Source organism: Sceloporus occidentalis, unplaced genomic scaffold (assembly GCF_023333645.1).
Source record: "Sceloporus occidentalis isolate IW3139 unplaced genomic scaffold, rSceOcc1.0.p SCAF_1, whole genome shotgun sequence".
Classification (NCBI taxonomy): Eukaryota; Metazoa; Chordata; class Lepidosauria; order Squamata; family Phrynosomatidae; genus Sceloporus; species Sceloporus occidentalis.
In genome coordinates, this window is record NW_028316981.1 from 184,773,075 (window position 1) to 184,787,818 (window position 14,744).

At 41.8% G+C, this 14,744-nt stretch overlaps 1 protein-coding gene across 1 annotated transcript in view; it reads right to left on the minus strand.

The window, feature by feature from the left end:
* Positions 1-14,744, minus strand: part of VAV1 (vav guanine nucleotide exchange factor 1) — an 89,818-nt gene that overhangs the window by 43,143 nt on the left and 31,931 nt on the right. Inside the window, exons 3-5 of the mRNA XM_089535511.1 lie at positions 6,250-6,366; positions 2,425-2,483; positions 1,438-1,503 (exon numbers count right to left, since the gene is read on the minus strand). Of these exons, the coding sequence (XP_089391637.1) occupies positions 1,438-1,503; positions 2,425-2,483; positions 6,250-6,366 (242 nt within the window). The remainder of the gene's footprint in view (positions 1-1,437; positions 1,504-2,424; positions 2,484-6,249; positions 6,367-14,744) is intronic.

The following is a 14,744-nucleotide window of genomic DNA, read 5'->3' on the forward strand; positions in this document are numbered from 1 at the left end:
CCCACAGAATCCTGGGATTTGTAGTTTTGTGAGACACCAGTGTGGCAGAGAAGGCTAAACTACAAGTCTCATGATTCCATAGGATGGAGTTATAGCACTTAAAGTGTTAGCAAACTGCATTATTTCTACAGTGTAGATGCACACTTAGAGACAGCAACAGGGATAGACTTAAATGTTTCAGTGACTTAAAATCTTCTCATGTGTTATTCACTTATCCTAAACTCTGTTAAAAATAGACTGATATCCTCACAGATCACTCTACCTCTTCATTTTGACTTTTTAAATTATTCTTATTATACTGCTGTTCCAAAAGTGAAACTAATTTAGTTGTGCTCCTTCTGTTCTAACTTAGCTTAACTAGCACCCCTAGAGAGCATTCCTATCTCTAAAGGAGCTTGCTTTCTACAGCCATTGGTGTCAATGCTCCATAATCACAATAGCTAGCTGCTTTATGCATGCACACAATCTCCATCCCCTGTTGGGACACAGAAAGAACTCAAGGGCACTGGATGAAGGTCATGGACAGCACCCAGGTGGTTGGAATGGGAACCTACCAGCCACTGGACAGCTATTTTGCAATTTTATGATGGGAAAAACATTTAGGAGGAGGAGTGGGAAGATGTGGGAGTTGGGAGATTACAGATGGAAGACGACAATGCTGGAGCCTCAACAACATTCATTAGGGCCTCTTATGTATACAGCCCAATGTTGCAGGAACCACATTGTTGATGAAAACTTCCTTTATTAGTTTTGGCTGATCTTCCCTTTGGAATGGTGAAGACCTCCATAGACCCCTCTTGGCACAGATAAGACTAACAACTTTTTTTTATTGGCGGGATTCTTGTGCTGTAAAACAGTGACAAAGTACAGTGAAGCCTTGCCTTACGCAGAGATCCTTTCTGGACCACCCGCATAAGGCAAATACTGTGTAAACTCAAGCACCATTTAATAGAATGGGGGTTGTGGTCGCGGCATGTGTGCACCACAGGTGTGTGCACCATTCAATGTATTGCAGCACAGCTGCATAAAGTGGAAGCCACGTATGGCACACCCGTGTATGGAGCACTGTAGTTGTCTATGGACCTATGCCAGACTATGAATTGCTGGTCCCTAGAGACTTTCCAAGAGATAAAATAAGTATTCAATGGGCATAAATATGGTACCAGTTTCTGGCTGACTGAAAAACAGAAACAAAAAACAACAATTACTAGTTCCACGTATCAGATATCTTAAGAAGCACTGGTTTAAAAAACTGTGTGGACAACAGAAATGTAGCAGGATAAAGTTTTCTTGTTATGCACAGATATTCAAAGTTCCATCTCCTAAATTTCTAATGTCACACATTTACTCAAAGCCCAAGAATCCTTCCAGAAAGCCATGTCAAATGTTGATATAAATGTCTTTTGCCTTTACTCTTAGAACAAATTTGCTCCTTACTCAATCTGATCTGATAAACCACTGTAGATATCATCATCAGCAATGCTATCCTCAGTAGGAAATGGCCTGTAAAGAAACAGAAATGTTTTTAAGATCAGATTGTAATTCCTGCATGCAGATGAAGTAACTAATAATATGGAGGGGAGGGATACTAAATTAGATTCTGACCTGAACAATGCTTAGAACAGTGGGATTTAGGCTAGCCAGAAATAATTTAAGTCTCATTGATTTCAATGGGGGTATTCTCAGCATGACTTAGGGCTGAGTCCTTAAAGACTAACTAATAATTCTCTTGCACCTTAAAGACTAAGAGATTTATTACAGACTAGTCCAGCAACTCCATTTGATGAAGTAGGGTGTTTTTTGAAAGAGTAAACCAGAAATAAACCTGTTAGTCTTTATTATTAAAATAATTATTTTCGTATCAATAACATTTGGGCTAGGGAAAAGTGTTAAGAAATGGATGCTTCCCTTAAGGGCTGCTGGGACAATTCCAAAGATGTACTTTGAAGAACCATACAATATAAAACGCTGGGTTATTCCCTGTACCCTGAATCCACTTGTTCTCCACCAAGAGTAATTCCAGGGCTCAAGAAGGCACAAATCATCCAAGCAACATAAGAGAGTGGCCCACTTTCCTTGTAGTCTCTGCACTAATATAAAATGAAAAAACTCTAGAAAAACTGCTGTAGTTTATGTCATATAAATACTCTTATGGGACAACAGGACTATTGCTTGCTAGCTACTTTTCTTCCTTGGAACTGCTGCCTTTAGTTGAGAGCCAACAAGTTGGCATCTAAGGATACCACAAAAGACAATCTCATGATCTAATTCTCTACCCATCTATCTACTCAAACCTATATATACTCACAAAAAGATAAAAGAGCATTATATGTGACCTCAAATAAAAAGATGATTTTAAAATCTCAAAGATGTATGCAACTATCCATTTACTGCCTGCTCCAAGTGAAAACCATGAACACTTACATGAACCCCTTATTCTGGGCAACTTGTGTCCATGATAATATTGATAGAGTGTCAATCACCTAGTCACAAAGAAAAAGAGAGAGAGATGTAGCATTTTGCAGTCAATAATATGTGATGTAATTTAATTACTTCCAGATGGGCTTAAAATATTTATAAGCCACCATTCTTTGTATTATCGAGATGATGTATGTTGGTTAAAATTATAAACATAAAAAGCAAAAGCAAAAAATACAAAATGCCATACCTCACAGGGTTACAGTGACGAAACATGGGAAGGGCATGTATGTACAGTGAGTCCACGCCATCCGCTATAAGTCAAGTCACCTGTTAATCTATGGCAACTCCGTGAACCTCATATGGTTTTCTTAGGCAAGGATTACTCAGAGGTGGTTTGCCATTGCCTTCCTTTGAAATATACTGTATATATTCATGTACAGATATTTTAGTCAAAAAAATTGGCCCGAAAACCCTGAGCTGACCTATGCACAGGTCAGTGTAAGTACTGTACTTTAACCCCTATAAAAAAATGGAAAAATCCCCTGGTGAAAGGCAAGAATGTAATCTGTCCTGGAAGGACTGACTTTTCTCTACTCTCTCATCCATCCAGCCTTTAGTGTGAGTGCAAACAGTTAAGCCTGCTGGAATTCAGCATTGTTTTCCTTTGGTTCATCCTTTACATCTTTTGTTACATGCCCCTAAGTTTTACCTTCAACTTAACCATGGGTCATATTAAAATCCATAATTTTGGCCCCCAAACCTGCCCATGACTTACACATAAAGTTGACTTATAGTCAAGTATGTATGGTAAACAACAGCACCTGGTATGCCTTGACCAGGGGAATACGTATTCCTTCCTAAATACTTTGGACTAATAGTTGGATATAAAAAAGAAATAGTAACAACAACACTCTTGTGCTTTTTAATATATGCCGAAAGATTGGGTGTCTGTGCACATCATTGCACATGATGAAGGTACTTCTCCCAGACAATTTAAGATGCTGGCTTCAGATTTCTCCACCTCTGTGACCTTTTAAACAAAACTAGCCCTTCACCTACCCAACACAATGTTTATATTAATAAGCTCATTAATAGGTTACCACTAGCTTAGGCCTCCATGTAAGACCACACATCTAGGGCCTAAGACTTCAACTGAATGACTAACTTGCTTCCCTTCTCATTCTGTGAGCTTCTCCTATGGTTGTCAGATTCAGAACTGGAGAGTGCTCCTGTACCTGTAATGGAACTTCATCAAGTAGAGTTTGTGACATAACCAAGCAATAAGCAACACCTGCTCAAATTTCCTCTTTGTTGTTGTTATTGTTGTGTGCCTACAAGTAGTTTCGAATGTATGACAACACTAAGGTGAATCTATCATAGGATTTTTGTGGCAAGATTTGTTCAGAGGTTTGCCATTGCCTTTCCTAGAGGTTAGGAGCATGCGACTTGCCGAAGGTCACCCAATGGGTATCGCGGGCAAGAGGGGAATTGAACCCTGATCTCCAGAGTCACAGTCCAACACTATGCCACGCTGGCCCTCTTCTACATAACCATTAAGGGTACAGGAGATATTGCCACTTTCCATGCTGAAACCCTAGTAGTATTTCACAAAATAACCTCCCATTGACAAGTTCTTTTTCTTAATAAACAGCCAAGACTGAAGCTATACATGAGCCATTCTAATCCAACTGGGGTTTGGGGGTGAGGGGAAGTGTTGGGGAGGGGACAATCTGTGGCTTTGAGAAAAATTTCTGTAGCAAGGCTTTACAGATCCCACCAGCTTCCTTCTCTAGGATCCGCCTACAGCAGCCGGCTGTGTGGTTCTGCTGCTGTATTTCACATCCTGTTGTGGGCAAATGTATGCTTGCTTTTCAGCCTTCTGGGTTGAAAGTAGGAGGTTGGGGGACACTGTTCACATGCTTCTGGACAGGCCCATAGCTTTGATAGGCCATGCCATCTCCCTTCTTAAGAGGTTGGGCCATGCTGCTTAATACCAAGCCTGGCACAAAACCTTTTGCTGTTCAAGCTATTGCAACACAGCATCTGAAAGATGGGCCCCATCAACCTCTGTGACACTAGATGGTATCTTCCTGAGCTGCTTTCAGATTGCATGTGTGATGCAGTTGCTTGGACTGGTAAAATGCAGGCATCAGATACAATAAGGATAGTATCCAGCTGCCTTTGAAAGTCTGGTGAGACCAATCTGTCTGGAAGACTGGGAACATAAAGTATGAGCTCAAGCCACAAAAGACTTGAGAATAACTTTTGAAAAATTGTGTTTCTCATGTATTATTGTGCCATGAGCCCATACTTCCTCCTGGAACTCCTGTGTGAAACCATTTTTCTCTTCTCCTTCAGGCTCCATTCTTGAGCAGAGTTTGTAAAAGTTACTTTTTTGACTATAGCATCCAGATTCTGGTAGCTATAATTAAAAAAGGAAGTTTTCCAGGTTCTGCCCTCAAGGCACCAAATGAGAATGGCACATAGTCAGATTCTGCCCCTCTCAGGGACCACTTTCTTAGGCTTTGAGCTTCAGAAACCTGGTTGGAAATCTGAATTCCCCAGATTCAAATGCCAGGACAAACAATGCTTAATACAAAGGAGGGAATAAATGTGCCTAAGGGAAGTGGGGAGGCATGCCTGAGCCTACAGCAGATTCTTGACAACCAAAAACCCATGGTTTCCCTGACAGAGGCAAAATATATATGGCCTCTGAACCTTGCTGCAGTCAAAAAGTATGTTAATCTATGCTACATCTCCGTGGTGGCAAATCTATGGCACACATGCCGGAGATGGCACGCATAGCCATTTTTTCAGGGCACAGGGAGGGCGGGGAAGAGAAGGAACAGGCACATGCTTATTCCTCCTCTTCCTGGCCATCCTGGGCTTTCAGCTGTCTCCAAAGAGGCAGCTGAAGTCCTAAGAGGGTAGGGGGAAGATGTCCTGCCCTGGAAGTCCTGCCCCAGGAGGGTGGAGGTCCCACTTAAGTCCCGTCCCTCCTGGAAGTCCCACCCCCGGCACCAGGTTACACCCAGTGCCAGAATGCCTTTTAGTTTAAGCATTCAGTCCCTAAAACGTTCACCATCAGTGCTATATCTCATTTATTTGCTGCCAGGGACAAACTATGGTAAATGATAATTGGCTCTTAGTTCCCACCTAAGTATATACAAATTGAGTATCCCTTATCTGAAATACTTGGGACCAGAAGTGTTTGATTGGGTTTTCCTGCATGGCAGAGGGTTGGACATAATAGTGCTTGTGGTCTCTTCCAGCTCTATGATCCTATGATTCTATTTATTTTGGATTATTTTTTGGATTTTGGAATACCTGTAAATACATATACATAATGAAACATATTTTCTCATTTTTAAAAAGGCACATTTCTAGCCCATACCTCTACAAGAGTGGAGCTTTAAATTCCAGTAGCCAGATAATGAGCAGAGTGTACCAGTAGCCAAACTTTGATGCTCTAATGCTTGTACAACCTCTCAGTTTTTCCTTTTGTTTGCTCTTATCTGGCCTCCTCCTCTGCACTGATTCAGTTTCAAAACAATCCTTCACCAATGACCTTAAGACCAGCACGCAATTGTGGCCACTAAATATTTAGGACAGTAACTCCCACAACCGTGCAACATTGACTGTGTTGGCTAGGTCTTATGCGAATTGTAGACCCAAACATCTGGAGGTGCACAGCTGCTCGCCTCTCCCTTAGGGCTTTGTTAGAAATGATGCAAACGCTCAGGAGGCAGGTATAGTCTGACATCTACCATAGAGTGCCTATAAAAACTGTATTTTTGTGGGGCTGGGGAATGAATGAAATAACCAAACCTTTGCAAAATCCTTCACATCGAACAAGTCAAAGACCTCAAAAAGATCACTCTTGCGCAGACCAAACTTCTCATAGCAAGTGGCGAGGAAGGTTCGGATGTTCTTGAGGCACAGGAACTATGAGAGAAGGGGAGCAGAAAGAAAGGAGAAAATGTTATAAGAATCATAGGCGATTCGGGAATGCCACCACCATGTAATGCAGCTCAACATGCTAAACATGTACTTCATTGAGGACCATCACTAGTATGCTGCTAGCTTCTCTTCAGCAATTCTCACCAATTCCCTTCTTAATCTTAAACCAAATGCCTATACTGGCTGGACTACTCTGAGAGATGTAATCCAGGCATTAATTTTTTAAGATTCTGCCAAGAAGTGGTACTGACCAATAGCAGACTGGCATATCCTGAACGACCCCTACCATGCCAATATTTTATAAATAATAAAACATAATAAAACATTACATTCTAATTCATCTCTGAATATTAGGAGAGAGTGACAAAAAGGGGACCGTTCAGATCTCAGAATATTATTGTAAAACACTGGTAGGCAAAATACAACCAAGGGCCATTGGGGTCAAAATATTTTTTTCCAGTTCTCCACCCCCCCACCCCCCATGGATTGGGCTCCAAAATGCCTTCTATGGGTTGTGGGGGCTATTAAACTATGTTTTGAGCCCCCCAGGGGTCAAACAATTTTTTGCAACATCCCCCCTATATAGAAATTTAGGTTTAAAGTGGCCTAATCTGGCTGAGGTGCTAGTCCAGCATACCAACCTAAAAGTAAGTTTGAACATTTCATCTCACCTTATTGAACAGGATGCAATACTTTGGGACAGTTACATTTTTAAGGTAGGAGGGCTGACAGAAAGTTTCTGCGTAATGAGTGTTTAGGGCACTGAGAGAGCAAGATGTAAGAGAATTGGTCCAGAGACTGCAAAAAGCAGTATCCCAAAATTTTCTGAGATTTTAATGCCATCTAATGGCCTAAGTTTAAGAGCAGGGATTCAGAGAGACCAATGGAGGCTGCTTTACTACAGCAACATGTTTAGTCCACCTGTTCGTACTGTATAACTCTCTAAAGCAAGGAGGTCAACCAAGCCCAAACCTAATGTTCTGATGCTACTTTATCAGTGCGATTCCAGCAGGAATGGGGGCCATGTGATAAAGTCCTACATTTTGACTTGAGGACAGTTAGCAACAGCAAATATTGGTGAGGCAGCATTACACTGAAGTTCTCAATATTCTGTACTACTAATTTCAAAGTCACCATTCTTCTACAAAATACTTTTCAAAGAGAAACCCCAGCCCGAAACTGCTGAATCAGTCCCAAGGAGTGTTAAATTACTGTAGCCCAGCTAAACTAGAAAGATAACATTAACATTATCCCCAACTGCTGATGCTGCAAATTGATGGCAAACATTTTTATGCTTCCAGAACAAGAGCTAATGTGTTGAAGAGTGTCAGGTGTCAGAGAATGGTGTGCATATCTTATTTGTTTGTGCCATTTAGCTTTTGTATATTTTTATGTGGCTTTTATACTGTTTTTAGATGATTTGTAACCATTTTGAATTTGTATTGATTTGTAATTTTTTCAAAAAAAATGTTTATTTTTTTATCTGTGAGCTGCCTTGAGTCCTTCTGGGAGAAAGGCAGCATACAAATTAAATATATATATATATATATATATATATAATGTTACAAATTAATGTTAAGGTATCATGAAAGCAGTGACTGTGGGATGGTGCATAGACACCACTCTGAACTCCTTGGAGAAAGGGAGCTACAGGCAATGCAGAATGCAGTGATTCTGCCTGCAATTTTCAATCAACATCATTTCTCTCAGTATGCCTCTCACTATACAGAGACAGCTAGGTTGGAGGGTATTTGTGGTACAGCCTTTTCAGTAGCATCACTCAGTTCTTAATCTCCATCCTGAAGGGTAGGGAACAGAGCAAGCCATTCCTTTCTTGTTGTGTTGTTCTTCTTTACAGAACAGTAAAACTATCTTGTTCCATCTAACTTTTAATGTTTAATATTTAATAATAGATTCAGTAAAAGATCTGTTATTTTAATTTTGTGTGGATGTTTAATATTTTAATTGCACATCTCCTTGAGCACCTTGAGTCAAAGGAAACAAACAAATAAACATTAACATAATTTTCTAAACAGGAACTAGGTCTCTGTCCCCTGACCTTTTGGGAAGTGTCCCCATTTCTCATAGAATCATAGAGTTGGAAGAATCCACAAGGGCCATCCAGTCCAGCCCCCTGCCATGCAGGAATTCCCAATCAAAGCATCCCCTTTCTGTGCTTTTCAACAGCAGATTGAGCTGTTGACCATTAGCAGAAGGCAGTCCTTTCAATGTTGTTAGCAGAAGGCAATCCTTTCTTTTTGGCCAGCTGACCAAACTGCTGTTAAAGGCACATGAACAGAGTAAACTGTCCCTATCCCCACTCAGTTACCTGGCAATCTAGCTGGTAATAATCCTGGCAGGAAGAAGCCTGGGAGCTTGGCCAGTTCTTATAAAACCACAATTGTTATCCAGTACAAAGCAAGCAAAGACTATTTTTGAATAAAATATTAGGAGTAGTATTCAAAGAGCAGAACAGGAAGCATTTCTAAAGTGGCACAAAATCTAGCCAAAAAGTTTTACCGGAACTAGGGTTGCCATAAGTCAGGATCTCCAAACCGGGACAAATGTGGGACAAATGTAGGATGACATTTTCAAATGTAGGACATATTTTTTTAAAATGGAGGACACGTGAAAAAAATTGATGGTTTTTAAAAAATGTTAATATAAATGCATGTTTCTTAGGCATGCTCAAAATGGAGGACATTTTGGCATTATTCCTAGACAGATGACAGAAATGTACTTCCCTTTCTGGCCAACCCCCCTCCCCTCATTCCAAACAGCACATTTGGGCATTGAACATGGCTTTACTTAACATTGCCTCTTGCATATTTCAGAGGCTTACTGCATAACCAAACTCTTTGGGTTTCACACTGAACATGGGTTCACATGGCTATGCATATTTAACATGTCAAGGTGGTTTAACAAGAAGTGGATTTGCCCTCGGTTTCAGGTGTCTTGCACCAACTATACTCCTCAGAAGTGTGTACTTGGTCAAGGGACTTTGGTTTTTCTTCACAGCGCATGAGTTGGTAAAAATCAGAGCAACTTACATTAGCCATGCCGCAGAAACTGGCTGATATCAATATCACCATCATCATCATCATTATTAAAGCAGACCTTTTAGAATTAAAAGCACCGAAAATACACAGAAATGCACTTTGGAAAGTCACACTGTGTAACCTTTAGAAAAAGTGAGTGCATGCCTCAGAAACTGACTGATATCATCTTCTTATTAATATTCCTCCTCCTCCTCCTCCTCCTCCTCCTCCCTCCTCCTCTGGTCGCTGCTGCCTTGCTAGCCCTGGGCCGGCCCACATGGGGACGAGAGGAGGAGCTCCTCCTCTAGAGTCTGGCTGGCCAATGGGGGCAGACTGGAGCCACAAGAACCCGCCCCCTGCCAGCAGCCATTGGCCAGCCAGCCTCAGGAGGACAAATTCCTCTTATTTAGCCCTGCGCATGGCCCTGAAAGCGCGTGCAGGGCAACAAGAAGCTGCCAGCCTGCACTAAAGGAGGCGGTGGCAGCACGCTGTGCACGCCGCATCCAACACAGTGCAGCACAGCGCAAAGGCTACAGGAGCGGCCACGCACAATGGCTGCCGACCCAGGGCAATCCCCAGGAATAAACCGGGACAGGGCGCCGATGAATCCATGGTGCTGACGGCCAGATTTCAGAGGAAGGAACTGGCAAATCCAGTTTTGAGTATTCCTTGCTGATGAAAACCAGGTGAAGTTAATTGGGTCGCTGCAAATCGACAAGCGACTTGAAGGAACATATATACACATGAAAGTAACAGTAAAGTCACATTGACGTCTAGCTCAACACGCTAGCATAGTGCAGTGGTTTCAGCATAGGATTAGGACTCTGGAGATTGGATTTCAATGCTCCACTTGGCCATGGAAACCCTTGGGTGACCTTGGGTGAGTAATACCCTCTTAGCTCCAGAAAACCTTATGATAAGGTTGCTTTAGGGTCACCATCAGTCAGAAATGCTTTGAAGGCACACAATAACAACAACAACCATGGTTAGATCTGCACTGTATAAGAGGCTGTAGACATGGTGCAGTATACTGACAACTTTCAGACATAGAATGGACAATCAGGAAGGATATATAACCAAAGAAAGTAGGCAACAGACTCTCAAGACCTGAGAGGTGATGTCTGAGGATCCTTCACAGTGCTGCAGAGAATTCTGGGATTAAACCTTTGGCTTCTGCACCAGCTGTTGTGTGCCTCAGGTTCAGTCTCTTTAACCACTTCCACTTGGCTGCAGCTGTGAGAGAGGTTTGCTTAGGGAGTAATAACTAACATCTTCAGATTGATAGAAAAGCAAAATTAGAAGCAGATATCTCACTCCCAATGATCTTCTTCAATTGCTTCCTGTAACATTTGAACAGTGGCGATTAGAGTACTATCCTGAGGTACACTACAGCCACAGACGATCCAATTATTGGCTATTTCCACCACATCTGTGGATGGGATATGACAGGCTAGAAAATATTAATGTAATTCTTGTGTTATTTGTACCTGGCCAGATTTTGTAGGCAATGCAATAAATGCTAAGAGATCTACTGAGCCAAAATCTTCTGAGAGTCCCAGCAACACCAGAAGGGTGTTAGCTGTCCTTTTCCTGTTAAAGCAAAAATCATCTATCAGCACTTCTAAATGAGTCACTGTCCCAATCGAGGCTGAAAGTCAAAGTAAATAGGGGGCCCTCTCATACTACACAGTTATAACACTATGGTTTCCCTTCATCTGCCATGGTAGCATCCTGTGGCATTCTACGATTTGTAGTTTGGTGAGGTATTAGAGCTCCAACTCAGAATTCTAAATACCTCACAAATCCCAGCTGGGCATAACCATGATTATTAAGGCGGAATAACAGTCCTGTAACTGTGTTAGTTTGAAAGGGCCTAGGGGCAGTGAATGGTTGTCATTCAGGAGTGTTCTCCTTCAACAGACTTAATAGTTTTCCCTAAAATGCAAGATCGAAGGCTGGCCACAACCAACCTGAAGGATAAGATAGACCAGATTTCCCCAACTTTGCATCCTTCAGCCTTGTCTTACTGCAGAAATGGTCATTCACAGCCCACAAAGCCATCACTAGCTAAGGATAATTCAGGCAAGTTTGTGTGTGTGTGTGTGTGTGTGTGTGTGTGTAATCATTCTTCATCATTCCTGGAAGTTTGCAGTGAGTGCAGAGAAAGATGTCTTTTGTTTCTAATCTTCCAATCTTTTTTCACCACTTCAGCCATTTTCTTTCTTAGCAAAAAACTCATTATGGAAGGAAAGATTGTATAGATGCACAACACACTTTGTTAGTGCTTTCTGTGGAGTTTAACACACGAGGCTAAAAAGAAGCATTATAGGAGGATAAAAGCATCTTCAGCAGTACTTATCACAGAATCATAGAATCATAGAGTTGGAAGAGATCCCAAGGGCCATCCAATCCAACCCTGCTTCTGCCATGCAGGAACTCACAATCAAAGCACCCCCAAGAGATGGCCACCCAGCCTATGTTTAAAGACCTGTAAAGAAGAGGTCTTTGACATTCACATGACATTGTGTCTGTCCTGCTGCTGCCTTGTATTCCATTTGTTACTGTACTACACCTTTTTATTAATAGGAAACCCCATCAATAGGCTCTCAGTCTTGCTTCTATTCAGTTACTGCTTCATGCAGTCATATTGTGTGAGTATGATTCTCCTCCTCTCCTGCTTTCTCCCCAGCACAGCAATTGTACTCCCAACAGCTTCTTGAAGCCAGCTATTGTGTGCACATTCACAGAGCAACCAGCTTTGGGAGGTGGTTGGTAGCCCCAAAAGTGTCCCCCCCCCAAAAAAAAGTGTGAAGCTGCTGTGTGAATGTGCACACAGCAACCCCGCACTTCAGGAGGGTGGTAGAGGAGCACATGCACACAGCAGCTGTCTTTGGGAGGTGGTTGGCAGCAGTGATACCTCATTTCTTCCTTCCAAAGGTGGCATTTGGATGCGCAGAAAACAGATCATGCGACCATGGATTGCCAAGACGCTGTCATGGGGAAAAGAGTAATAAGAAATGATTCCAAAATGGTATGATTTCATTCTTACACTAGTGTGATTGTGGTGGGACCGCAGGCTGGTGTGATAAATTCCTGTGTCCATTTGCACGGGGAGGGAAAGGGATGTGTACAAGGAGAAAGAGAGAGTGAATAAAAGAAAGAGAGAGATTTCATATCCTTCAACGTTTCACAGATTAAAACTGGCATATGTGTGCCAAGCACCATCAGCATGTGGTCAAGATGACGAAAGTTATTAATAAGAAAAAACAAATGAATTAGAAGAGGCTATAGCAATTTGCTTTTGTCTGATCCTACTGAGAAGGACAATATACCATATTTTCCTCTGCTCCTACTGAGTTAATTGAAAGCAAACTGCTTCTGCACTCTGAAATCAGTTTGCCGCAAATGGACAATATGGAAAGCGGAAGGGAAGAACAGAAACTGGGACATTTTAAAAGCCGCTGAAAAAGTGAGAGGACAGAAGATTAATCAGAACTGTCCCTACCAAACTGGGACAGTTGGAGGACATGGCTAGTGGACTGTAAGGATTAAATTGTCCTGTCCAAACACCATTTCTCCAAATAAAACGCCCCTCTCTGACAGCAGCTTCCTGATTCTGATATAAAAAACACAAAAGAAAACAGACAAGTAGCTGTATCTGACTTTCCTCCCTTGTGCAGATAACAGCAGGTTTTCTGGAGGAAGGACAGAGAAACTGTATGGGGTTACATGGGGTTACACTCATCCGCCATGGCCCTTATCAAAATCCCCTCCTCCCTCAATCTATGCTTTTAACCAGAAAGAAACATTTCAGCAGCTCTGATAATGGATCTTCTAGATAATACCTAAATTAGTCTTAAATCATTTTAACTACATGCCATTGATTCTACATGGGACCTTCTGAAAGCAAAGCATGCACATTGTCTGCCATTCACCCATGCTACCCATCCCATAGTGAAAGGCCTGAGCTTCATTTCACAGTGATGGTAATCTGTCTTTGCTCAGTGCTGCATGAATTATCTTTGCTCCCAATACTTCCTCTACCTCATTTTGCTCCTATCTATCTGTGTGATCTCACAATCCATCCTGTTATTTTTTTTTTAATCAAGATCATGTTCAAGCTCATGGCTTTGGTTGTATCTTTGACTGTAAGTTCTCCCTAAAAGCACACAAGCCGTCCATATAAACCTAGAGACACTCCAAACACCCAGGGCCTTTGTCTGTTACCTTTGTTACCCGAGCATACCTAAACTGACCCCTCCTCTTTGATATCAGAATTGCTATCAACTCAGCCTCTATGATCCTAATGTGGGCGCCATTATGTGGAAGCTAGCAGGTAACATCAGCTAGTTTATGAGTCACCAAGAGGATTTATGTTCTGGACATGTCAGAGGAGGTGAGGAAAAGCATGGCTAGGAAACAATGGGATGGTTTCGGTCAGAGTAAACAACTCAATCTACCTGACACTTTAAGCTGTCCTGCTGCAGGAATACACCCATTCACACCTCTATGTTACACTTTTGGAATACCCAACTTCAAAGTGTCACTTATACATATCAAAGATTTGGACCGTTTGAGCACATCAACTCTCTGGACTTTGCCCCAGGAAACAAATTTCCTATAAATTAGGGAACTTTTCCTTTGGTAGCAGGCTTAGCTGCCAATTTGTACTTTGCTAGACCCCTCTTTTACTCGCCAAACTCTAGTGGCCTCAGGAGCGATGTGAGTTCCATTTTTCCCATCCCAGAACATCATCAAGAGGAGCAGCATCCAAAAAGGTGTCATATTTTTTCATTAGAAAGCCTTACTCTGTTCCAACCTAATGCCTTTGTTTCTCGGTTCTTGTGTGCTTATGTGCGTGATTGTTAAGAGTACGTGTTGGCTTTCCCCTTTAAATAAAATACAATTCATTGAGGATTTGCCTCTGTGGTTCTTCTTGCCTCCAACCTTGGCATACATAGGGATGACCCCAAGGCTGTGTAACCCAGCCAATACTTTGAGCTAATATTTAATTCACCAAGGATGAGCTACCCTTAAGGTAGAACTCTGGTCTTAGTTATACTTTCAACAACCATAATTACTTACAAGGAAACCAATGTCACATATGCACACAATCTATCCAGTCCCATTGAACAATAATTTATTATTATTACTGTAATAGTTTCTGTATAAGAGTTGGATGTGCATATTGTACAAGGCTTGTCACCTTAGAGGCTGTGATACTGCACAAAGTAAGGGTCCTCAAAGCCGTTCCGTTCCTTCCTTCATTCCTTCCTTCCTTCCTCTCTCTCTCTCTTATCCCACCTTTCTACTAGCATGGCTGCA